At 34.4% G+C, this 26,746-nt stretch overlaps 2 protein-coding genes across 3 annotated transcripts; one reads left to right on the top strand and one right to left on the bottom strand.

The window, feature by feature from the left end:
* Positions 1 to 838: 838 nt before the first annotated feature.
* LOC141707361 (protein disulfide isomerase-like 1-4) lies at positions 839 to 7,284 on the top strand. Its single transcript, XM_074510486.1, has 12 exons — positions 839 to 1,543; positions 2,289 to 2,418; positions 3,507 to 3,672; positions 3,757 to 3,875; positions 3,983 to 4,063; positions 5,378 to 5,464; positions 5,587 to 5,661; positions 5,785 to 5,853; positions 5,940 to 6,020; positions 6,128 to 6,262; positions 6,760 to 6,816; positions 6,915 to 7,284. Exons 1-12 carry the CDS (start codon positions 981 to 983, stop codon positions 7,092 to 7,094), a joined length of 1,743 nt encoding a protein of 580 aa, XP_074366587.1. The 5' UTR covers positions 839 to 980; the 3' UTR covers positions 7,095 to 7,284.
* A 9,897-nt stretch (positions 7,285 to 17,181) lies between these two features.
* Positions 17,182 to 22,742, bottom strand: LOC141707360 (uncharacterized). 2 transcript variants are annotated; one of them, XM_074510485.1, is made up of 9 exons: positions 22,545 to 22,742; positions 22,334 to 22,445; positions 20,062 to 20,712; positions 19,475 to 19,634; positions 18,543 to 18,840; positions 18,312 to 18,396; positions 18,137 to 18,233; positions 17,870 to 17,949; positions 17,182 to 17,746 (listed from the first exon to the last, which is right to left on the bottom strand). In XM_074510485.1, exons 2-9 carry the CDS (start codon positions 22,418 to 22,420, stop codon positions 17,618 to 17,620), a joined length of 1,587 nt encoding a protein of 528 aa, XP_074366586.1. In that variant the 5' UTR covers positions 22,421 to 22,445; positions 22,545 to 22,742; the 3' UTR covers positions 17,182 to 17,617. The 2 variants fall into 2 exon arrangements, with proteins under 2 accessions (XP_074366586.1, XP_074366585.1); XM_074510484.1 differs by having other exon boundaries at positions 22,334 to 22,442.
* Positions 22,743 to 26,746: the final 4,004 nt, after the last annotated feature.

The raw sequence follows: 26,746 nt of genomic DNA, 5'->3' as shown, positions 1-26,746 counted from the left end.
TGTAATTCTTGTTGTATTGTTAGGGAATAACATAAATCATGACATAAATATTAGAACATAACAATAATGTAAGGCTAAGACTCTAGTTTAGTAAGGGAGTACTTACTTTTTCTATTTTCTAAGGACACTAGGACAAATCACTGTTTCTCTTAAAGCCAACTTATCTCTCCTCACTTGGATTTTTTTCATCACAGACTTGTGCAACTCTCTAAACATGGTTATTATAGGCAAGTCCTTAAACAAACCATATGTCATACACATTCATTGTTCAAAAAAACCCTAAACCCCCAATTTTATGATCTATTAACTGAATATCCATGCACAGAAGGAGAATAGAAATTACCGGTATATTCTAGACAGTGGTAGGGTTTGAAGACATCTTCATCTTTGTTTGGCCTTAGTCTCCACGTCATTTTGCTCCGATTGAAGTTTCAGTAACGATTAGATTTAGGGTTTTTCCAGAGCGGGTTGGGAGGAATTGGAATAGTTCTTTGGAAGGGAAATAATATGATCGATGTGACAATAAAACAAGAGTTGTGTGTGTAAAAAATATGATTTTACCAATTTAGCCCTCTGCCTAATTTAAAAAATGAGAATATGTAACGTTCGTTAGATGCAACTGACGAGTTACAATCACGTGTTAAAAAATTAAAGGAAAATATGTGAATGCCTATTATTAAAACTCAATCAATTTTGTGAAAAAATATTATAACTGATATCATTTTTGTGTAATTAAGTCTTTTTTATTGACAATTTTTTGGAAAATAAGCCACCGGTGTTCTATTACATGACCTGCTAATTAGGCGCAATACAAAGCGTTGAAATCATGAACGCGCGCAATTAGTGCGTCACCTTTACACACGACGCCGTCTTACACTGACCTTCTTCTCCCCTTTCCTAAAACATAAACAATCCCACTTTTAAACCCTACTTTACTGAGCTCAGATCTCAACTCGCTCTCTCTCTAACTCACCTCACCAATGGCGACTCGACTCGTTCTCCTCTCCTTTCTCTCTCTCCTCGTCTTCTCTCTCCTAATCTCTACATCTCTCTCCGGCGACGTCACCGACGACGACGAAGACCTCACATTCCTCGACGACGACGCCGGCGACACCACTGCCGCCGCTGAACACAACGACTCTCACTTCTCAGATGCAGAACACTCCGACGGCGAGTTCGACGACGACTTCAACTACGACGACTTCGACGCGCCGGCCGGACCGGAGTTTGACGAGTTCGGATCGGGCGCCGAGTTTGACGAATCGGACGTTGTTGTATTGACTGGAGGCAATTTTAGTGAGTTTATTGAGAAGAATAGGTATGTGCTGGTGGAGTTTTATGCGCCGTGGTGTGGTCATTGTCAGGCGTTGGCGCCGGAGTATGCGGCAGCAGCGACGGAGCTGAAAGATGAGAAAGTAGTGCTTGCGAAAGTCGAAGCGACGGAGGAGAGTGAATTGGCGGAGAAGTATGAAGTTCAAGGATTTCCGACTATTTATTTCTTTGTTGATGGCGTTCATAAGGTGTATCCTGGTCAAAGAACCAAGTATGCTCGTTATCCTTCTCCATATTTACTGTATAATGTACGGTATGAATTAATGGTCTCGGAACTTGAGAATTTAACTAATCGAGATAGAAAGAATATACATTATATCTAGTGTAATAGGGACAGACAAAATGTACATAATTAACTGATCGGATACTGTATATGTCTGTGCATTTAGTAATGTGCCCGGGTATTTGATTTAATGCTCAGAGATTTGTGGACTTTTCTTATTTGAATCATTTTAGGTATGGGAAGTCAGATTAATGCTTATGGTTAGCATGCTAAATCAATGATCTGTACACGACTATCTCACTCATTTATGTCTATTACTTGTGTTTCACTGTTAGGCTAGTTCTTGATCTAACGTACTGTTTGTGTTGATAAATTTGCGGTGCTGCTTTTGTCCTATTCGCGAAGAGTCATGTTGAGATTCCTTGAAGTCAACTATGTAAACAATGAATTTGAAATTTATTTTACGAACGTGATTACGGCCAACCGTGCAGTAAATAATCACTAATTAATAGGTTTAGTTTTCCTAATTTATCCGAATTATCTGTTTTACTTTTGAAGTTTTTCTACAGTCAGTTTAGTCAAGATGGCTGTATTAAGCAAATGAAATACTGTTGTGAAATGAGATATCCGAAGACAGGAAAAGTTGGTGCCATTTAGCTCCATCAGTCTTTTACCTTTTCTGTATCTGTGTACTGACTCCTTGGTAAGCTAATAAGCTCTATTTACAATGCAGAGATGGTATCATCACTTGGATCAAGAAGAAGATTGGGCCTGGTATCTACAACATAACCACGACAGAGGATGCTGAGCGCATATTAACATCTGAGGATAAAGTTGTTCTGGGCTATCTTAACTCGTTGGTGGTATATAATCATTGCCTTCAATATTTTCCATTGTGGTTATCTATTTATTTGATGCTGCCAACGATATTACATTGTGTTCAGAACAGTATACTTGTGTAAGTGCAAAATGTAATTCAACAGTGTGTTGCTATCTAGTATTAGAAGACTAGAACTGTGTCTAAAGTGCACTGTTGTCATCTTTTTTCAAGTGGATATAGGATATATGATTTTATATGCACGTACCGCTTATCTGGTTATGGATGTGTATTGTGCTGCTGCTGTCATAGTGTTTTGAACTAGACCGAGGCAAGTATCCAAACGTTATATGCCAATGCTTGTAAGTTTTAGTGATCTTATTTGCTGCTAGGGTTCCCATATAGTATTGACGACCAGAAGCAAGTAGAAACATTTGTATTTCTTACATGTTTTTATGTACATTGGCATTGGATTAGTTCATTCAACCCCTGGACACATGTTTATGTCTGAGAAAAAGGAGGCCATGAGACATAAATATATTGTTATCTCTTGCTCTTAAGTTAGTTTACTGATCTATATATTTAACTCTAGGATTATTTTTTGTTTAAACGAGTGGGAGAAGTGTAAAAACTTGAGTAACCCCTAAATCCAGTTTTGATACTTATGGACTTAAATACAGGTTAATGATGAAAGTGACGTTATCTTTGGGTAATAGGTTTTTTGTGGCCTTGGCAAGAGACTTGTCTGTGCATAAAGTTTTAACTTCTTAACTTAGCAAATAAATCTTTAGGCTAGGGAACTTAGTTTTTTAATAAATATAAATGTATACGGAATCAGGGATGAGATATCTTGATAAATATGTGATGAGGTTCACCAGTAAGACAGGCATATGTCAGTTTTTGAAGGAGTATTGGATTTTTAACCTCAATTAATCTTATATATAACATGATTGTACACAGTGTCCTTAATGAACCAAAGTCCAAAGATAATACCAAAGTATTATTTTTCTGAAACAAATTTTCAATTATCGCCAATCACAAATTCTTATAGAATTATAATTAATATTATACTTTTCGATATCCGGATCAAATACAACATTTATGTATTCTTCCTTAATTAATTTGGTACTGCAGGGTCCTGATAGTGAGGAGCTTGCAGCTGCTTCAGTACTTGAAGATGATGTCAACTTCTATCAAACTGTGAATCCCAGTGTAGCTAAGCTTTTCAACCTTGAGGATAATGTTAAGCTCCCCACTTTAGTCTTGCTGAAGAAAGAGGCTGAGAAAGTGAGCTATTATGGTTAGTTCTACATGTACATGTGCCCCTCTAAAAGATTTTTTTTGGAAAGGAATATTCCTCTCATTCCAGATTTTGTATCTGCAGATGGTCCTTTTGTCAAGTCAGAAATAGCTGAATTTGTGTTCGCAAACAAGCTTCCTCTTGTCACCACTTTTACTAGAGAAGCTGCTTCTTTAATTTTTGAAAGCACCATTAAGAAACAAGTATTTTCACCTTACCATTGCCCTATCAAGTTTATTTGAGCTCTGCTTATACTGTGATTTAATATTTTATGGGATAAGGTTTTGACATGCCCATTAAATATTGTCAGCTTCTGCTTTTCGCCACAGCAAATGATACAGAGAAGGTTTCCCCAATATTTCAAGAGGCGGCAAAACATTTTAAGGGAAAGGTGAGTAAATTTCTTCTCCAATAGGATCTGATTCACTCCCTTGGTTTCAATCTTTTACATTACTTGGTTGAAATTAGTTGAATGTTCCTCTAGTTTGCTACTTTCTGCCCCTCTATGTTGTTAAAGTTTCTTTAGTTTCTTTATGGTGTTCTCTAAGTTACATTCGGCTTTCAAGAAATATATGTGGACCTTATTTATTTTTCTTTATTGTGGAGTACTATTAAAATTGACTTGATGATTAAAGAGGTCTTTCGGTCACTTGTATCTCTGTCCGAGTAGCCACTTTTTGCTATCGAAGTGGTGGGAGGTTTTGGTACGACGTGATACGGACACCTAATTTGGCCGTTTAGATTGGAAACATGGAAAAGAATGGAGCAATGGAGAAGGAAGAAGGAAAAGGACAAGTCCTTTTGACCTCGATCATCATTGTAGCATGTTGAATCAGAGAAAATTTGAGGACGGTTGTTGTAGGAAAGCGGTGGAGAGTAGAAAGAACCCTAGGTTACATCGGCTGCTTTTAAAATTCTATAAGCCCAGATTCCATTATCTGTATTTGGGCTGTTCTTTTATAACGTTTATGTAAAAATACAATTTAGTTGACAGCCAAAAAATAATTATTAATATACACTTCTGAAGCAATTCCATTTACACGTTAAATGAACAAGTTTATTAAAGAATTATCTCAATCAAACACTATGTATTATTCTTACTATAATAATCATTTGAAGTGTTTTATTTTTGTGAAGAAAATTTTCCCCGTGTTTGCCAAGTCCTCAAGTTTTTGCGTCCTGCATTCGGATATGTGTCATGTCCGACACTCCGAGAAATTAAGCATTGAAAGCGGTGGAGAGTAGAAAGAACCCTAGGTTACATCGGCTGCTTTTAAAATTCTATAAGCCCAGATTCCATTATCTGTATTTGGGCTGTTCTTTTATAACGTTTATGTAAAAATACAATTTAGTTGACGGCCAAAAAATAATTATTAATATACACTTCTGAAGCAATTCCATTTACACGTTAAATGAACAAGTTTATTAAAGAATTATCTCAAACAAACACTATTTTTATTCTTACTATAATAATCATTTGAAGTGTTTTATTTTTGTGAAGAAAATTTTCCCCGTGTTTGCCAAGTCCTCAAGTTTTTGAGTCCTGCATTCGGATATGTGTCATGTCCGACACTCCGAGAAATTAAGTGTTGCTTGCTATGCTTTAGATGTTAAGTGTTTGTATATGTCTTGTATGCTGATAAGTTACAGTAAGAGCTCCTAATTATGTACGCTAATATTAATTTTTATTGATAATTATATCTAGCTTATCTTTGTATACGTGCAAATGGACAATGAAGATGTTGGAAAGCCTGTCTCGGATTATTTTGGTATCACCGGAGATGCTCCTCAGGTATGATTTATGTTTGGTTTTCATCAATGTTTATTAGTACCTTTTTACAATTCAGAAGACATTTCTTTCTCTTGATATTAAAAATAAGATTAATATTCAGCTATTTTACCAATCTTATGCAGATTCTTGGATACACAGGAAATGATGATGCTAGAAAGTTCTTTCTATCTGGAGAAGTAACTGTAGAAAATATTAAGGTACATTTTTAGCTTCAATCTGCTTTAACAGGGCTGCCCTTTTACATCTTTTAATTTGTCTAACTAGTTCTCAAAAGAGGATGTAGTTGAATATCACTAATGTTCTATTTCTCTCTACTTCAGGCTTTTGGGGAAGACTTTCTGGAAGACAGGCTTAAACCATTTTATAAGTCAGAACCGATTCCTGAGACTGTGAGTTGTGTTTATTATTGTCCAGTAAAATATTTTGCTAAAATATAATGTTATTCAACTTTTTTCCCACATTTTAATCAACACAGAATGATGGTGACGTGAAAATAGTAGTTGGCAACAATTTTGATGAGATTGTGTTGGATGAGTCAAAAGATGTCCTACTTGAGGTATCGTATGAAATTAATAAATAAAATAATGCCTCTTGGTATTTATTCCCGTTATTCAGCTGTTTGTGATATTTATTCCCTCTTCGTTGAACTTTTGACTGGTACAGATCTATGCACCATGGTGTGGACACTGCCAATCTCTTGAACCAACATACAACAAGCTTGCAAAACACTTGCGCAGTGTTGAGTCTCTGGTGATTGCTAAGATGGACGGTACCACAAATGAGCACCCTAGGGCAAAGGTAATGATAGAATCCTTGTACTGACTGATAAATTGATTTATTTTGCTACCTCTCTCTGTCCATAGACCCTCGAACCTGTTCGTCTAGCCTCATAAGTAAATTATTACTCACAATAAGTTAAATACAAAAATTTCGTTTTGAAATTAAGTTCTGGCATTTTGCTGTTACTGTTCACATATTTAATTGCATATTAACTATAAAATTTTCTACATTGATATAGCTTATAGGTCAGGAAATAACTTCTATTAAGTTATGAAAACAACTTTGAATTGCATGTATCTTTTGTTATTTTAATGGGTTCTACCGTTAGTACGAAGGCCATTCTAGTATCTTACGGCCAACTCTTGGCTATCTCATATGTATTACCAAACAACATTTTGGATGGTATTAATTTGGACTAATTTCCATAAAGAAGTAGCATATTTGGCTATGTTCATGTGCTGTTGTACACTAGTATCAATATCTTATGTGTGGGGTTCCCTTTGTTTTCTTTGCAGTCTGATGGATTCCCAACACTGCTCTTCTACCCAGCAGGAAACAAAAGCTTTGATCCAGTACGTAAATCTTATTTTTCTACTCATCACCACAATCATATTTGTATGTAATTGAAGTAATAAAGTATACTTATTTTTTGGGGGGTGTGTTGTATCAGATTACTGTAGATGTTGATCGAACAGTGGTAGCATTTTACAAATTCCTTAAGAAACATGCATCTGTCCCATTCAAGCTCCAGAAACCAGCTACAAGTCCAACATCCCCGGATTCTGAGCCTGAGTCCAAGGAAAGTACGGAGGCTGACTCCAAGACCAAGAATTTGAAGGATGAATTATGAGTACTGTAACATCTTATATTTTTGTAACCTTGAATACCTTAAATCAGATAGAACAGATGGACAAAAGTATATAGTTGAGTAAAAGAATCCAAATTTTAATTATATCTTGCTTGTAACTCGGGTTAACTTTTGAATTGTCTAAATATCCAAAAACCATGTACAACTTAATAACAACTTTTGATTTATCTGAGGGCTATTTTTTTGCGTCTTGCATGTCAATAGTATTGTGAGTTAATATGAGTTGATCAAACCAAGTATATCTTACTCTCAGGAGTAAGGCCTAGGATTAAGGAGACTCCTCTCAGTAAAGTTTCAGTTTAGGTGAAAACTCTAGGCTTCTAAGGGTGTGTTTGGTGTTGCTATTATAGAGAGCAATAACAACAGTTAAAAAATTGTTTGGTAAAATTTAAAAATTGTTTTTCAAAAAAGTGTTTTTAGCTTAAAATCGCTGTTAGAGAAAGTAAGTCTCCATGTTTTCAGAAAAAGTGCTTTTCGGTTTTTAAGTGAAGCATATGCTTGATTTTACCATCAAAATTTATCAAATATATTGTTATTGTAATTTTTTTTTGCATCAAAATATACACATATTAACAAAAATTATCCAACAGTTATCTGATTTTTACAATAACACTTTTTTCAGCAGCATTTTTTTAATAGTACAACAATTTTAAGGACAATCTCAACCAAAGGCTAAGGGGGCGTTTGGATAGTTAGTTGAAATCATATACGGAAATGAGAATGAGAGATAATGTAATGGGGATTAATGGAAAAGAGAATGACATGGTATCTCAAGGGGTAAGTGAGTAATGATTTACCCATTTAATGAGAATGAATTTCCTATACCCAATAACCAAATTGTTAATCCAAATACTAATATATGAGATTAAGGTTCTGATTCTCATTAACCGGACTCACCCCTGAATCTGATAGTTGAAAATTGTAGTGCAAATGAAGTCTATTTGACTTTCTCCACAACAAGGAAACTGTAAGATTAGATCCTCTAAATGAAACTGTGTTCGTTGACTTCTCGGGATCTGGATCCGCTATTTGTCGAAACTTTTATATATTCTTTTGCCTAATCATAATTTGTCAAAAGTTATTGATAAAGATTCAAGATCCTGAATGATAAAGATTCAAGATCTTGTTATCAATCTTTACAATCGAATTAACAACTTAATCGGCTATGATCAAGCTCTAATGGAGCTAAATGAACAAAACGATTAAGAAGAAGAATTGACAGAGATATGAAAGAAAGAAAGAAAGAAAGAAAGAGAGAGAGATGAGAGATTAAGGTTTTAACATTTTCATTAATAATGAATTCTACAGCAACAAGCCAAGCTTTATACATTGAAAAAGTGGATAACAGACTCTAACAGAATTTCCCGCCTAAACTGAATGACATGATTTTACTAAAATACCCCCGTTACAATAGCCTTGCTATAACATCTCCCTGATTCTTGAAGACCTGTCCTTAAGTCATCAGTAATAAGGAAAATCTGGAAATTGATCAACAAAAGTAGTAGCCCCCTCCCAAGTAGCTTCAGTCACTTGGCAAGCCTTCCCATTGGACCAAGAATTGTACTTCAACAACAATATGAACCTTCTGAACCCTTCTATCCAAAATAGTTTGAGGCACTCTAAGTTTATCTGCAGATTCTCTGAATGTAGGTAATGTAACAGTTAAAGGAAGGTCACCATGAAAAGTTTTGAGTTGTGAAACATGAAAGACATCATGTATACCAACAGAAGAAGGAAATTTCAATTTGTAAGCCACTTTGTCAATTTTAGCAATGACCTGAAATGGACCATAAAACTTTGCAGAAAGCTTATGATTAGCTCCATATTGCACAGACTGTTGTTTATAAGGTTGAAAGTTTTAACCAAACCCAATCATATACAGAAAAATTCCTGTCTGATCTATGCTTATCAGCTTGACTTTTCATCCTTTGTTGAGCCTTAGTCAAGTGACCTTTAAGATCAATCAAAACCTGTTCTCTCCTTTGCAAACTTCTATCAACCTCATCATTCAAAACTTTTCCAGGTAGATAAGGCAAATGCAATGGAGGGGGCTGGCCATATACTACCTCATAGGGTGTCATCTTGATAGCAGTATGAAAGTGAGTATTGTACCACCATTCTGATAATGGTAGCCAATAACTCCAATCCTTTTCATTAGTGCTACACATGCACCTTAAGTAATTTTTAAGACACATGTTAACAACTTCTGTTTGGCCATCAGTGGCAGGATGGTAATCAGATGAGAGTAAAAATTCAGTAACATGAATAGAGAAGAGACCTTGCCAAAATGTGCTGAGAAAACACTATCTCTGTCACTTACTATAGACCTAGGCCATCCATGGAGTTTAAAAACATTGTCTAAATAGACTCGAGACACTCCAACTGCAGTATAAGGATGCGCCAATAACATAAAATGAGCTTATTTGCTCAATCTGTCCACTACTACAAATATGACAGATTTACCTTGAGATTTAGGCAATCCAGTGATGAAATCCATAGAAATGTCTGTCCAGACCTCATTTGGAATTGGTAAAGGCTGAAGTAAGCCAGGATAAGCAGCTAAATCAGCCTTGTTCCTTTGACAGACCTGACAATGTTGAATGAATTGAGTCACATGTACAAACACACCCTTCCAGTAAAACAAGTGTTTAAGTCTTTTCAAAGTCAAATCCCTCCCTGAATGACCTCCTTCAGCAGATGATTGATGCCAACTAATAAGGTTGTCTGAATATGTCCTGAAGTACCAACCACAATCTTATTGTTTTTTCTTAACAAGCCATCCAAAAAAGAGAAATGTTCTATAATCTCATTTCTCTGAAAACACTGTAAAATGTCTTCAAGCCACTGATCTCCCTTATAGATGTCCTTGATTAAATCTTCTACATTGGAAGCTACTACAGATATAGCCAAACATAGGATTTCAGCTCCTTTTGCCCTTTACAATGCATCTGCAATTATATTCTCTTTACCATGTTTGTATTGAATTTCATAATCAAAGCCAATCAACTTTGATAACCAGAATTGTTGGAAAGGAGTTGAAACTTTTTGCTGTAATAACCACTTAAGGCTTTTTTGATCATTTTAATGATAAAATGACCACCAGACAAATATTGCTCCCGTTTTTGAACTGAAAACACTATAGCCAATAATTCTATCTCATAAACTGACAGTTTTTGCCATTTAGGCCCCAATGACCAACTGATAAATGCCAAAGGATGATTTCTTTGCATTAAAACAGCTTCAATTCCCCTCTTAGATGCATCTGTCTCTATGACATAGGTTTCTTCAAATTTAGGAACAACCAACACTAGAGCTGAAGTAAGAGCCTTCTTTAATCTTTCAAAAGCATCTTGACTTCTGCAGTCCATTAAAATGCTCCAATCTTAAGCAAATCAGTTAAATTCTTGCTAATTAAAGCATAATCCCTTAAAAATTTCCTATAATAGCCAACCAATCCTAAAAATCCTCTCAACTCTTTCACAGTGGTTGGAATTTGCCAGCTATTAACAGCAGATAACTTCTGAGGATCAGTTTCTATACCATTCTCTGAAATGAAATGACCTAGATATTCAATCTTTTTGACAACAAAGAAACATTTACTAGGCTTGATATGCATGTCATTTTTATGTTGAAAATTTATACTTAAGTTGCTGCAACAACCATGCTGGAATTCATATATTATCTATAATTTCTTAGTTATTATGAATGTTTAAATAAATAACTTAGTAGCAGTTGTAGGATTGTAACTATCTAGTAGTTATGGTTGATTTTAGGAGGAAGTTATAGGCAGTTCCTTATCTTTAGATTAGCAGTTAGCATAGTTATTGTATAAAAGTTCAGTTCTGCAGATTTATAATTATGAAGTCTATTCATAGAAATGTGTTTCTCTTCTCTCCTACATTAACTAGTTTCTTATTTTCTACATAAAACTCCATCAAAATGGTATCAGAGCCCTCTTCTTGAGGGACCTGTGATTGAAAATTTTAGTTTTATTTTTTTTCTTCTTCCATGGATTCAGAAACCCCATTTACTTCATTAGCACCACCGGTTTTCAATGGTGAAGGTTACCATGTTTGGGCAGCAAGAATGGAGGCTCATCTAGAAGCCAATGATTTATGGGAAGCAGTGGAGGAGGACTACGAAGTTCCTCAATTAACAGATAATCCAACCGTGGCGCAGATCAGGTTGCATAAAGATAGGAAATCCAGAAAATCGAAGGCAAGAGCAACGTTATTTTCTGCAGTCTCCGCTGAGATCTTTGTCAGAATTATGACTATGAAATCGGCTTTTGAGATATGGAATTTTCTAAAAAAAGAGTACGAGGGAGATGAGAAAATGAAGGGAATGAAAATCCTAAATCTAATCAGAGAGTTTGAACTCCAGAAGATGAAAGATTCTGAGACCGTGAAAGAGTATTGTGACAAACTACTTGGTATCGCGAACAAAGTAAGATTACTTGGTACCGAATTTTCAGATTCGAGATTAGTCCAAAAAATTCTTGTCACTCTTCCAGAAAGATTTGAAGCTACTATTTCTTCGTTGGAAAATACAAAGGACCTGTCAAAAATTAGTCTGGCAGAATTGATGTATGCTTTGCAGGCTCAAGAACAACGCAGGCTTATGAGATCTGAAGGGTTTGTTGAAGGTGCGTTACCGGCCAGTGTTCAATCAAACCAAGGAAGACAATGGACAAGAAATGATAAGAACAAGAATGGAATTGCATTTTTTGATTTTTCCAACACAAGTAAGGGACCAAAATATGATTTCCCTCCTTGTAAACATTGTGGCAGAAAGGGTCATCCACCTTTTAAATGTTGGCGAAATCCTGACCAACAATGTGAAAATTGTAAGAGAAAGGGACACCATCAAAGAATTTGCAGGAGTAACACAATGTCACAAGTGGATATAAAGCAAAAGAACGTTGCTCAAGTTGCTGATGTGGCTGATGAGGAAGAAGAGGAACAACTTTTTGTAGCATCTTGCTTTGCAACTAGTCATTCAAGTGGCAAGTGGTTAATTGACAGTGGTTGTACCAATCATATGACGTTTAATCGTGAGCTTTTTAAGGATTTGGATACTTCAGTGACTTCAAAAGTGAAGATTGGAAATGGAGAATATATTGCAGTCGAAGGAAAAGGCACAGTGGCACTTGAAAGCACTTCAGGTACAAAATATATTAAAGATGTGCTATTTGTGCCTAACATCAGTCAGAATTTGTTAAGTGTTGTTCAATTGACTCAAAAAGGTTTCAAAATTATTTTTGAAACAAATCAATGTGTAATTAGAGATGCAAAGAATAACGATGTCTTCAAAGTGAAAATGAAAGCGAAGAGTTTTGCACTTGATCCTTTAGAGGAGGAGCAGGCAGCATTTCCTGCAACACAAGTCAATACAGAAATTTGGCATAAACGACTTGGCCATTTTAATCATAAAGCTGTGGTAAATCTGCAAAGGAACGAATTAGCTCAAGGTTTGCCTTGTCTTGCATCTGAAATTTCTAATTGTAGAGCTTGTCAGCAAGGAAAACAAGTTAGACTTCCTTTCAAGCAATCAACTTGGAGAGCCATTGAAAAGCTGCAGTTGGTACACACTGATGTTGCTGGACCTCGCAGAACTCTATCACTAAATGGGAGTAGGTATTATCTGATTTTCATTGATGATTATACCAGAATGTGCTGGATATATTTTCTTAAATTCAAGTCAGAAGTGGCTGGTGTGTTCTGGAAATTCAAGCAATGGATTGAAAAACAAAGTGGGAAAAACATCCAAGTATTAAGATCTGATAATGGAAAAGAATATACATCGGACCAGTTTAATTTTTTCTGTGAGGAGACAGGAATCGATCATCAACTCACAGCTCCGTATACTCCGCAACAAAATGGAGTCAGCGAGAGAAAGAATCGTACCATAACAGAAATGTCAAGATGTTTGTTGTTTGAAAAGAACTTGCCAAGGGAATATTGGGCAGAAGCTACACACACTGCAGTTTATCTCCTCAACAGGCTTCCTACAAAAGCTGTTTCCGGAAAAACTCCATATGAAATCTGGTATGGTTACAAACCTTCTTTAGAAAATTTAAAAGTATTTGGATGTTTATGCTTTGTGTATATTCCTCAAATAAAAAGGGACAAGCTTGATAAAAAGGCCGAGGCAGGAGTATTTATTGGCTATAGCACACATTCTAAATCTGCTTATAGAATCTTCCAACCAAATACCAAGAAGATTTTGATAAGCAGAGATGTTCATTTCATGGAAAATGATGAATGGGACTGGAAGGATAAACAAGCAGTTCAGTTTCCAAACCAAGTTTCAAAATTACAGCTTAATGAAGATGAATTGGTTGATGACATTCCTGTTCGAGGTATGAGATCTCTTTCTGATATTTATCAAAAATGCAATGTTGCAATACTTGAACCTGCAAGTTTTTGGGAAGCTAAGAAGAATCTTGAATGGATTAATGCTATGCATGAAGAGATCAAGATGATCAAAAAAAATGAAACTTGGACCTTGGTGAAAAGACCAACTAACCGGAAAGTGATTGGAGTGAAATGGGTATTCCGAACAAAGTTAAATCCAGATGGCTCGATCAATAAACATAAAGCTAGACTCGTTGTTAAAGGGTATGCTCAAATATTTGGAGTTGATTTTTCTGACACTTTCGCTCCTGTTGCGAGATTAGATACCATAAGGCTGTTACTTGCTATGGCTGCACAAAAGGGCTGGAAAATCTATCATCTTGATGTTAAATCAGCATTCTTGAATGGCGTTCTAGAGGAGGAGATATATGTCGAGCAGCCCGAGGGATTTGTTGTAAAAGGAAAAGAAGATTATGTGTACTTGCTTAAGAAAGCCTTGTATGGCCTTAAACAGGCCCCTCGAAGTTGGAACAGCAGAATCGATGAATACTTGATGAAACTCGGTTTTAAGAGAAGTTTAAATGAAGCTACTCTTTATGTTAAAGGTGATGAAATTGATTTTGTCGTTGTTTCATTGTATGTGGATGATTTATTGATTACAGGAAGCAACGAAGAACTTGTAAACATGTTCAAAGAGGATATAAAACACACCTTTGAGATGACAGATTTGGGAGAGATGGCTTATTTTTTGGGAATGGAAATAAAGCAGAAAAAAGGAGAAGTGTTTATTTCTCAGCGAAAGTATGCTAAGGAAATTCTCAACAAATTCAGAATGGATGATTGCAAGAGTGTGGATACTCCAATGTCCCAAAAAGAGAAGTTGATGAAAGAAGATGAAGCCGAGAAAATTGATGAAAGTTTTTACAGAAGTCTAATTGGTTGTTTGATGTATCTAACGTCTACGAGACCTGATATATTGCATGCTGTAAGTCTCTTATCTAGATTTACAAATTGTGCAACTGAAACACATCTTAAAACTGCTAAACGAGTCCTTCGATATGTGAGAGGGACGCTGGATTATGGAATCAAATTTCGAGCAGATCAAGACTGCATTTTGCAGGTCTATTCGGATAGTGATTGGGCAGGTTCACTTGATGACATGAAAAGTACCACTGGTTATTGTTCAAAGTTGGGTTCAAATGTGTTCTCATGGTGTTGCAAGAAGCAGAATACTGTAGCACAGTCAACAGCAGAAGCCGAATTCATTGCTGCTGGTGCTGCTGTAAATGAGGCTTTGTGGTTACGAAAAGTGTTACTGGATTTAAATATGAAACAAGAAGGAAGGACAGAAGTGTTTGTTGATAATCAAGCAGCAATTGCTATCTCTCACAATCCTGTTTTTCATGATAAAACTAAGCACTTCAACATTAAGTTATTCTTTCTTAGAGAAGTGCAGAAAGAAGGGTTAGTTGATTTAAAATATTGCAAGTCTGATCTTCAGCTAGCTGACATATTTACAAAGGCTCTGCCAAGAAGTAAGTTTGAGTTTCTTAGAAAGAAACTTGGAGTTTGCAGCAACCAAAGTAAGGAGGAGTGTTGAAAATTTATACTTAAGTTGCTGCAACAACCATGCTGGAATTCATATATTATCTATAATTTCTTAGTTATTATGAATGTTTAAATAAATAACTTAGTAGCAGTTGTAGGATTGTAACTATCTAGTAGTTATGGTTGATTTTAGGAGGAAGTTATAGGCAGTTCCTTATCTTTAGATTAGCAGTTAGCATAGTTATTGTATAAAAGTTCAGTTCTGCAGATTTATAATTATGAAGTCTATTCATAGAAATGTGTTTCTCTTCTCTCCTACATTAACTAGTTTCTTATTTTCTACATAAAACTCCATCAATTTTTACTCATCAGTTGCAATACTGCTTCCAAGTGTAACAAATGCTCTTAAGTATTCTTACTATATACCAACACATCATCAAAGAATACTAAAACACATTTCCTTAATAATGGCCTGAAAATAGCATTCATCCAATTTTGAAATGAAGCAGGAGCATTGATTAAGCCAAAAGGCATGACCGAAAATTCATAGTGTCCAATGTGTGTTTTGAATGCAGTTTTAAACACATCATCAGGATGCAGCCTTAATTGATGATACCCTGACCTAAAATCCAGTTTACTGAAAATTTTAGCACCTGACAGTTCATCAATAAGCTCATCAATTACAGAATTAAGGAACTTATCCTTGATAGTTTTCCTTTTAAGTTCCCTATAATCTATGCATAACCTCCAAGTACCATCCTTTTTCCTTACCAAAACCACTAGAGAAGTAAAAGGTGAAGAGCTATCCTGAATTATACCTTTTTCCAGCATTTCTTGAATAAGCTGTTCAATAATATCCCTTTGTTTCAAAAGATACCTGTATGGCCTGATATTCACTTGGTGGTAGATCCTTAGGTTCATCAAATACAGATGCATATGTCTGTTTTAAGTTCTGAAACTCCTTGCAATCTTCCACGGAGGTAGCTACTGGTGACTCCAACTCTGATTGTACTTCAGTATTGCATAGAAGTACTGAAGATAGTGATCTAACTTGGATTAGACAACAGTGAGCAGCATTCTGCATAAGTTTGATAGAAGGCTGCCCTTCAATTACCTTAACATTCCTCTGAGGAATACCTTTTAAACATATTTGTTCATCATCAAGGATAAAGTCCATTTTCAGTTTCTTAAAGTCCCAATAGACTGATCCCAATATTGAAAGCCACTGAATTCCTAAGACCATATCAGAACTTTCCAAAAGAATTAACATCACTTCTGTTGTAAACTGCTTACCATTCATAATCCAGCAAAATACTTAATAGACATTCTTGCAAACAATGTGATTACCATCTGCTACAGTAATTGCCTGTGTTGTGACCTCTTCCACCTTACAGCTCAATTGCTTAGCAAAGTTAATGTCCAAGAAATTGTGTGTACTACCAGAATCCACCAAAATGTGTACGGGTTTTCCCACAGATATGCCTTTCAATCTCATAGTCTGAAAATTCAAGATCAAGATCAATGATAAAGATTCAAGATCTTGAATGATAAAGATTTAAGATCTTGTTATCAATCTTTACAATCAAATTAACAACTTAATCGGCTATAATCAAGCTCTAATGGAGCTAAATGAACAAAACGATTAAGAAGAATTGACAGAGATATGAAAGAAATAAAGAAAGAGAGAAAGAGAGAGAGATGAGAGATTAAGATTTTAACATTTTCATTCATAATGAATTCTACAGCAACAATCCAAGCTTTATACATTGAAAAAGTGAATAACAAACTCTAAGAGAATTTCCCGCCTAAACTGAATGACATGATTTTACTAAAGTACTCCTGGTACAATAGCCTTGCTATAACAGTTATATACTTTTACGCCTTGATGATTATAAATATCTAATTAATAAAAAAGCAAGCGCATCAGAAATTCACAATATACAGGAAGTACCCAGTTGCAAGAAGAACCATCTAGCTCTGTAATTTGTACAAGTACACAAGCACAACTTACAACCCAAATTAGCTTATTTTGACATGCAAGTTCAGTGAACTGAACATGTTTAGATTTACATGTAAGTAGAAATGAACATTGTCAATCACACTCAAGCTGTCAAGCATATGGAAAGCATCGAGTCAGTACTGAAATTTAATATTTTACAAAGGAATACTAAGAAACAAGAACACAAATCGATTCAAATCAAACATACTTGTGGATCAACCGATTGTAAAATATACAAACATTACCCAAACTTCAAAAAATAGAGAATAATTTCCCCGACTCTAGAAAAATAATCATTATCATAGACGTACCCAGCATCTTAATTAACTCTTCACTTACTAGACAGATGCTATTAACAATACAAAGTCGCAGGAAATTTACAAGCCTATATATCTCACACTCCATAGTAGAACACTTGATCTTCTTCTTTTTTTTTTTACTTTTTCTTTCTGATAATAGAATGTATACTTAACTCCAGCTGCAACATCACTGATTCATTCTTTAGAAGAAAAACCAAATGAGACTTGTATCTTTGTTTTACCGTCCTTACAGTTTCTAGAAAATCTATTTCTGTTTTCTTGTTTCAAAAGAATATTGTGGCCCTAACTTGATGAGACATGCAACCTTGTTCTCCATTTAAGGAGCTCGAAAAGAATAATGCTACCTCCCATTGCAACACCAAATCCGGCAAATGTTGCTAGAATAATCAACAGAATCGGTTCCTTGTGTACCTGTATATCAACAAGTAAAAGAGGAAAGAATTACACCGTTGCTCTCTAAGATTCATATAAGTTTACATGGCTATCTCCTCGTGGAAATTCACAATATGCATTTAGGAGCAGATTAATTTTTACCATGAAAAAGAAAAGGTGTGCAAATATAATCACGAGTGCAAATTGAATTGATGCGTAAAGCCAAACAAACCTTCCCTTGACTGCGCAAAATTAAGAGGTCTTAGGTTAGTACACGGAGCACAAAAGTTGGATTACATTAAAAGAATTTTAGAATAAACAAAAGTTGGATTACATTAAAAGAATTTTAGAATAAACATGCATCGATAACATATACGTATAATATAAATGTAAAATAGTACTTTTTTTTATATTATTATTGAGGCGTACCCATGGTTGAAGAGGTCATGGCAGCAAGGAAACCAAGTATACAAGAAAATGGAATAGATAGAGCTACTGAACCCATTTTCATGTCAGTGGTTTCTATCTGTAAATACAAAGATGACATATTAGAGAAAAGCTGTGGCATATGTGATTATCAAGTTGTATTTGTAACAGCTCATACCAGAAGTTCCTCAAGAAAACAGAAGTACAGTAGCACGCTGACAATGACAAGAATTGGTACCTCTTCCCAAACCCTGTAAAATTCACTGCAAAGTGAAGAATATTTAGTTGTTAATGCATCACATATAAATTTTGCTGGGATGTAATCATGTAAATAATCTATCATAATTCATCGTAACGTGCATCATTTGACTTAGTTATCTGGAAACAATATAAATTTATAACCATTTACCTGAATCCATTAACTTCCATATAGGGGGTTCTAATTGCTGGAGTAATTCGATTTTGGATACTTTGAACCCGTAAGAGCTTGACAGGCAGATTTTTAACTTCATGTTTGCATACTTCACAGGTTTTGCAACCTTTTATGCTAAACCACTTTATAGCGCATTCCTGGTGAGCCAAAGCAAGTTCACCTTTGCACTTGCATTCCAACTTGAGGGTCTCTCCACCTTCACATACTTCAACCAGGCAAATTCTACAAACAGCCTCTTCTTCCGGTATATCTTCACCATCAGTCTCATTATTTTCTGAACAATAGCGTAATTATTAATAATAATGATCTCAAGAAATGCGAGTTTCATGCCAAACAACATGATCGTGGATTACATTTATCCAATTTTTAAATTAAACCAGAGTGTGCAATAGTAATCTGGTGGGAGAAAAGACAGAACTTTGTTTAAATAAAACTTTCCTCTGTTACTCTAGAAAGTCCCATTTACCACTCCAATTTATTGATTCATTTACAATTATTATCATAAGTACCTCCAGAGAAAGGAGTTTTTGGTAAACTGTATCTATATATGTGACTATGTCCTGACAATTAAACTACAGTTTGGTAGTAGATGTCGAGGAAATCAAGTCATTCCGTAAACTATCAACTGAAATAGGCTCTCTTTTTTTGAAATAAAAAACTAGTTATGGAGTAGTAATAGTTATTAGTATGGACTTGGAGAACTGGTCTGATATCTGACTCACAAGGTAAGGGAAGTGTTAAGTGCCCCTTGCCCTTGAGGAGGTGAAAATGAACTTCTATTAGCTGGTAAAGTCAATAAAGGCTGATCTCCTATCTGCAGTCAATATATTAAACAAAGACCGGAGAAATTTATAACTCAAGAATTTGCAAACATGACGTGATGTAAGACATTAGAGACAGCAGCCTACCATCATCTCCTGCTGTGGCTGTAGTTGATGTATGATTTATGTCTCTTGTATGAGGTGATGGAAGTACACGGATAAACGAATCCATTTTCCTTGTGCTTGCATCTTTGTTTAAAGAAGGAACTGAAAGTGACCGAGCTATGTGACCGTGAGCTCCTTTGGTCTATACACAAGAATGAAACAAGTTATTTGGCTAAAAAAAGAATGAGACAAGTTAAAGTTACTATAGCATGTAAGTGGACCTAATCATGAACCAAAATCCTGAAGAAGACAACAACAGCTGATGACTAATCAACAGATATGGAATAGGAACCCTGTTCATGATTTTTGAGTTCACTAATAAACCTACTCACTTGTGCTTCCTACCATGTAAATGATAATTTGGGAGGGGGACTGATGTAAAGACAAGTAACCAAACACTTTCCTTTTATATTTCTTGCAACAGTTGCTTTTTGCATGATAAAGTACGGAGTAGAAACCAAATTACTCAACAAGAACATAAATATGCCAAGATGATGACTTGAACCTAGTAAAATTAATAATTAAAGAATAAGCAAACTAAGAGCAAATCTAATTTGTTGATCACTTACATTTTGTGAACCAATAAAGTTTGATCCATATATGGTTTCTGAGTTTGCACGAGATATTGGATTTGCAGGTAGTAAGTTTCCCCCGTTTGTGGTTTCTGAATTTGCATGAGCAAGTAAAGCTACCGGTACTAAGTTTCCTCCACTTATGGATTCTGAGTTTGCACGAAGAACTGAACTTACAGGCAGTAAGTCTCCTCCAGAAATGGTTTCTGAATTTGCACAAGCAATTGGAGGAATAGGTAGAGACGATGTCCTATTCATCCTTGGAGTAAATATCTTTGAAAGTGACCAAGATCTTAAAATAGAAGGTTTATCAGATGGTTCACCATGAGCTAGATTGGAAGGTTTCTCCATATCTGAACTAGAAACTTTGTACTTGACGCTCCGCTTTGGAAGAATATGTTTGGTGGATGATTTAGCTTTGGGCAAGGATGGACCAGGAGATGTATTCATTTTTGTATTAGAAGGACTAGGCTTTGTTAGAATATTAACTTTCTTAAGGGTGGGAGTAGGAGAGGGTGGCATTTTTATCTGAACAAAATCCTGAGAGGAAATTTCCTGATTTCTTGCTCCCATCTCAGACACAAGATTTGGCTTCCTTAATTGCTTATTGTGTGGTACTTCTTGACTCGATCCAGATGATGAGTTGAGCTATATTAGAATGAAACAGAAAAAACATTATTCATATTAAAAGCATATGAAACAGACAGATAATTAGCATTTCATAGCAGAAAGTTCAGTTGCAGCATAACAAGGTATATAATTAAGTGTTCAGGATAGTTCTAACATAAATTAAAATGTCAGGTCATTTTGCGTTTTAACACCAACTCTTAAACAATAATATGAAGGACCATGTTATTAGATTTTCATAAAAATGTTATTCCTGGTCTTTAATCAAATGACAGGCATCAACTTTATGCAAGCATATTTTTTGCTTCAGCTAGGATGAAGTCTGCATATAGAACACTAAATTGTAGCAATCCCCCAAATTTACAGAGGATAAATATGCAGGAACTTTGTTTATAGACATGTCATTCTATATATATATTTTTAATCTCATTAGTTAGTTATTTTTTCTACATGAGCAAATTTCCCTGCACAAATATTGTTCATCAGCGTCCCAATAAATTAAAGTTCAATTATTAATCGCAAGATATAGTTGCATTACTGTCAAGGTTTTTTATCAGTTGAAAAACATACAAACTGAAGATAAAACGATCCGTAATGAATGTGCACAAAATCCTTTGTCAGTTCAACAGGTTTCTTGAGGTCTCTGCAAGCTTTTTGGCAATTCTTAGGGATCCTAAAGATGAATAATTAACTTAATCTATTCAAAGCAACAAGCTATGGTTTAGCAAAAAAAACCAAGCTATGAAGTAAAGATTTGTTTTTTTTTCAGGTTCATTTTCTTTTCTCTTCTCTTCTCTTCAAACAACTGCATATAATTTCACTTCCCAGAAAGTGCTCAATTAATTTTTACCATTCGCACTTCATATCTATGACAAAAGGGAAAATTAACTTACGCAGCTGTGTCTTCTGCCACTGCACAAGGGTTTTAATATCATGTAAAAACATTAATCACCAAAATCGGTGAAGGCTTTCTCTAGTGCTTCAAATACACTTCACAAAAAAGATTGCAAATACTCTGTTGTTTGACAACAAGCTAATCTTAAAAACTAATCCCATATCATCCTACCTAATGCCAGACCCTTCATTAAAGTTGCAATCAACTTTATATGGGCAGCAAAGATTAAAGAAACTCGGTGCGATCACATCTAATAAGTACTCCTTTCAGCAAAAGGAATCATATTTGTGATGGTTGACACACATAACAAGTGACACAAGGATTACCAGAAAAACTCCACTAAACTAAGACTATTTCATATAGCGCATGTCAGTACTTTGTGGAGTTGAATCTGGAGTCTGGAAATATCTTAAAGTTTCAAAGTGGAACTCCTACAAACAACTCTATCCCCTCCAGAGCAGAAGGAAATTTCAACTCTTCTTTGTATAATACTCATATTGAACCGAGATGTAAGTCAAATTAGAGATGAGCAACAAGCTGCACCGCTAAATTCTTTATGGATCGAAAAACCAATCCTCTTATAGACCACTTCTATAGACCTGAGAGCCATATGTTCTTAACATTAAGCAAGTAAGTATTCTTGCCCTGATCTTACAAATATGCCTTTAATATACATAAATAAAAACCGAAAAACAATATGAATACCAAAAAAAAAGAGAAAAACCAAATATGAAGAAAATTTTGTACCGCGTGAAGTGGGATGAAAATCTCCCTCTGGCATGCATTTTCATCATCCAGTTGATCACCTAAAGTCTTATTCTCCTGAGTTTTCATCTTCTCATGCAGCAAAACCCTTCTGCTATATCCAATAATTCACAAACAACAAATGATGTCTAACAAGTGAGAGTGAATATTATAAAAAGAATACCAACAATGATCAAAGTTATGGTATGGGTACCTTGTTGAAAGAAGCTAGCTGCTGCAACTACCAGAAAGAAGGAAAGGGGGAAAATAGTTGGCATTAATATCAATATTTATAGTAGGTGAAAGCTGCATTAGTACTACTGGACTTTGTCACTCCCATATGTCATGCCTAAATTGCACTAATATGGGTCTCCTTCATTAATTAGTAGGGGTCCTAATTTCATGAGAAAGTGCCATTGCATTTAGCTGGTAGCTACCGCATGTTTTAAAATTTTATTTAAATTTTTTTTTCTTTCACTTTTTTCTCTTTCAATATTATTTGTTCCAAGATTTGTTACAGGAAAAAAGGGTTGAGTGGCAAAATTATTGAAACAAATAGCAGCAAAAAATACCAGATTTGTGTTGGTTGATCACTATTTTCGGTTTTTAAAGCATGAGGATGCGTGTAATCCACTAGCATGGTTGTACTTGTACACTTGTTAAAATCTCTGTGATTCAGATTTCAGGGTGCATTCTTTAATCTATACCAAACTAAATTAAACACAGTGTTTTCACGTATGTTCAATAGTGTACTATCTGAAAGTTCCTTTTGAAATTTTTGAATGTTAGTGCTTAATAACATGCAATAAGCAATTAGTCAATTTTACCAAAAAAAAAATCAAATTAAAACAATTTAAATAGGACAGAGGAACTATTTTCAAACATCCGGATTGTCACTTGCCAGATTTTTTAGTCTATCATTATCGACCTCGTCTGTTTTATAACATGGGAAATTAAGAATTCGAAACTTGTCAAATACAAGATAAGTTTGGAAGTATAGTAATTCAATTAAAGAAACACAATTTTCATGTACGTGTACATTTCTCAGACTCAAACAAACTTATATAGAGATCAATTTCACTTATTCAAGAACAAATGTTCATTTCATCTTCCTATTTATTTTCCCTCAGCTAGCAGACACTCTCTTTTGTCCCTCTTTCCTACATACTGTAATATTTTCCAACTCAAATTTTGTTCACAAATTTACTTTCATTCCGTCCCTTGAAGCATAAGTGAGTTTTAGAAGGTATCATGACATTTAACTAACATGAGGTAAATATATATATGTATATATATATATATATGTATATATTTTAAATTTAGGCTTCTCTCCTTTTTAGCTTTGATCCAGCAGAAGGACACAAGTTGAGACTACAGACTGTAGTTTATTACAACTTACAAGTCAGAAAGAAGGCGAGTGCATGGTGTCCAATATTGTTGAGAAATGACAATTATATATATATATATATATATATATATGTATGTATCGATGATAACCGACTGACAGTTACGATTCTCATATATAAAATACTTCTTCCCCATACGGCAACAATAACGTTCCACCGTCCATGTATGGTGTCTACATATATCAGGGCTACATGATCATTTCAACATCCTTATCACATTCTTTTGGACGCAACTTCAACGCCCCCCCCCCCCCAATCTTGCGTTATGAATCATACTTTCTGTACTATTCTATTCGTATGTATTTAATACTACCAAGATTTTGTGTTTGTGTTTCCATAAAACTTATCCTAAAGTTTGTTGTATCAATGCTCTCCCTTGCTCCAAAGTTTTATAAGCGGATCACTTAAATCTATTTTTAAGATCATAAAAGAATTAATTAACTAAGAGTATCTTTAACCATCCAAAACCATTGCCTAAAAACCTTAAGGGTTCAATAAATTTTACATAATCATTAATTTATATGATTTTAGCCAACTATTTTAACTAATATCATTGAAAATGCTCTAAATGTCTATGATTACTAAAAATCTATTTTTAAGATCATATTAGTGTCGGTACAAAATGATGGAGCGGAATTAACAACTTGAGTTTAGGCTGTGGATTCTTCTAAAAATCCTAAAACCTTAGGATGCATGAATAATATGATTTGAATAAGGTTAATATGTACACGTAGAGAATGAAATCCCAAAATATGTGAAACAAAACAGATTTGATAGAACTCTTCACACACATTTATGTTGGTGATTCAAAGAAGGAGATTAGTTGAGAAAGAAAGAAAGCTAATTCAAATGAAAAGCAATAAATAGGATAGGATAGTGCAGGGGAGAGAGTGAATACCGTAAGAGTAAAGAAAGCCACAAACTTGAACGTCAAGTCATACATGTTATGATATACTCCCTCCGTCCCTAAAAATGTTTCCTCTTTGTGTTGGACACGTTTGCCAATGCACACTTTTGATCGTTAATATCTTTAAATTCGTATTAGTATTAAATATAAAAATTTCACTATATTAAAATACTGATAAATACGAATCCAACGAGATTACTCATGACTATGTTTGATATTATAGATTAGACGTAAATTAGTAGTCAATCGCTTACCGTGAACAGTACCGAAAGTCAATATAGGAACATCATTTTGGGACGGAGGGAGTAGTATTATCTATCAAACTCTTGCCACATAAACCCACAACTCACTTTGTTTGTCAATATCTCCCTTTTAATTGTACTATCTCACTTCACTTCATCAACCTACAGAGCTACGTCTACTTCCACTTAATTAAAAAAAATTGTTTTTATTTTTTCTGGGTGTGTCGGCCTCAACAAAAGCACATCCGAGAAGAGAGTTGAATTGTTTGCTAATCTGTTAATTACATTCAACGTTTGTTTTCCGACTATTTTTTTTTATAATCTTGTGAATGTCGGAGGTACGATGTTTTAAGTTTCGGACAAATTACCAATGTACAAGTATATTTCTAATGTTTACAACAATACATCATCCTTTTTCTTGAAGCAATTTGGATCTGACTATAATAACATAACTAGGTTTCACATCATAAGTACAAGTATCGGTTAATGTTTGGTTTTAATTATTTAACAAATTATTTGTTGGAAGATCGAGTAGATTTTGTATTTTTGGATATAAAGTGACAATATGACTGGATCTCGAATACTAAAATATCCATCTGTAACGGAAAGATAAAGGTCAAATCTCGTATAAAGCAGAGGAATACGTCACTTTGAAACATCTGGGAAATTCTGTTTCACTAAATGTAAAATTAACCTTTCGTAAAATCAGTTGGATTACGTTTACTGTATTTTTAAGTAAATATATTGCCTAATTATATCTTATATATAATAAGCGTAAAAGATTTTTTTATCCAAAATTTTGATCATGTACCGTCAAAATAAGCTCTACTGTTGATCTGATATTTTAAAAATAGATAATCAAGATTATATTTTACTATAATAAGATTTTTTACTTGAAAAGGAGACTAATTAAAAAAAGAAATATACAATCCAGGATAGAATATAATTAAAGATTCAACCAATGGATTGCATTATTCTACTACTATTAAAATATCAAAATATGATATAATGATATAACCGTAAATAAATATGATTAGATATTTAATGATATATATCTATATAATATATCGTCAAAAAAGCAATTAAATTTAACATGCGTATTTTGTTGCAACAATATTGTGAAAAACCATCAAAAATAACAAAAATATTACAATAAAATCAGAATTAATAATATATATGTACAATAAAAAATTATATACAAAAAATTAGAGAAAAAAAATAAGTGAAATTTGGAAAATCGTGTATCGCACATGTTATAAGTTATTAACTATAAAATGACATATAGTAAAAAAAAGAACGGTAAATGGTTATCCGGAATCAAAGCAAGACATATCGTGTTCGAATGTTGTCGTGTCTAGTGCAAATACGACCCCAAAAAATAACGGTTGCGGGTTCGCTATGATAAAAATATATAAATATAATATAGTTTTCCAAATATTTTCTTTTAACAAGATAACTACATTTATTTGTAGAGGTGCATTGTCTCGAATGCCTAGGAAAAAATGTTCTAAATACACTATTTTTGGATTTCAACCTCCCAAACTAGCCAGATGCGCGAGAACCGCTCAAAATACCCACTACATGTTGAACATGCGTATTCACTTTTGTTTTTATAAAAAATACGCATGTTCAACATAAATATTCAAAAAAAACAAAATATTGCATGCGTATTCTTTATTAAATTTCAAAAATTCAAATACGCATCATTGACATGTGTGTTTAGTCGGTAATTTGGGCGGAACATCCCACGACATGATATTTTGGGCATTTCTTCCCAAATGGTGGGTATTTTGTTTTTTCACCCAATATCTAGTTATAAAAAAACTATATTTATTACTTATCTAATAAATATTTATTTCCA

This window comes from Apium graveolens, chromosome 2, assembly GCF_009905375.1.
Source record: "Apium graveolens cultivar Ventura chromosome 2, ASM990537v1, whole genome shotgun sequence".
NCBI classification, from domain to species: Eukaryota; Viridiplantae; Streptophyta; class Magnoliopsida; order Apiales; family Apiaceae; genus Apium; species Apium graveolens.
The sequence above is the reverse complement of the archived record's forward strand: the minus strand, read 5'-3'. Positions and strand labels throughout refer to the sequence as shown.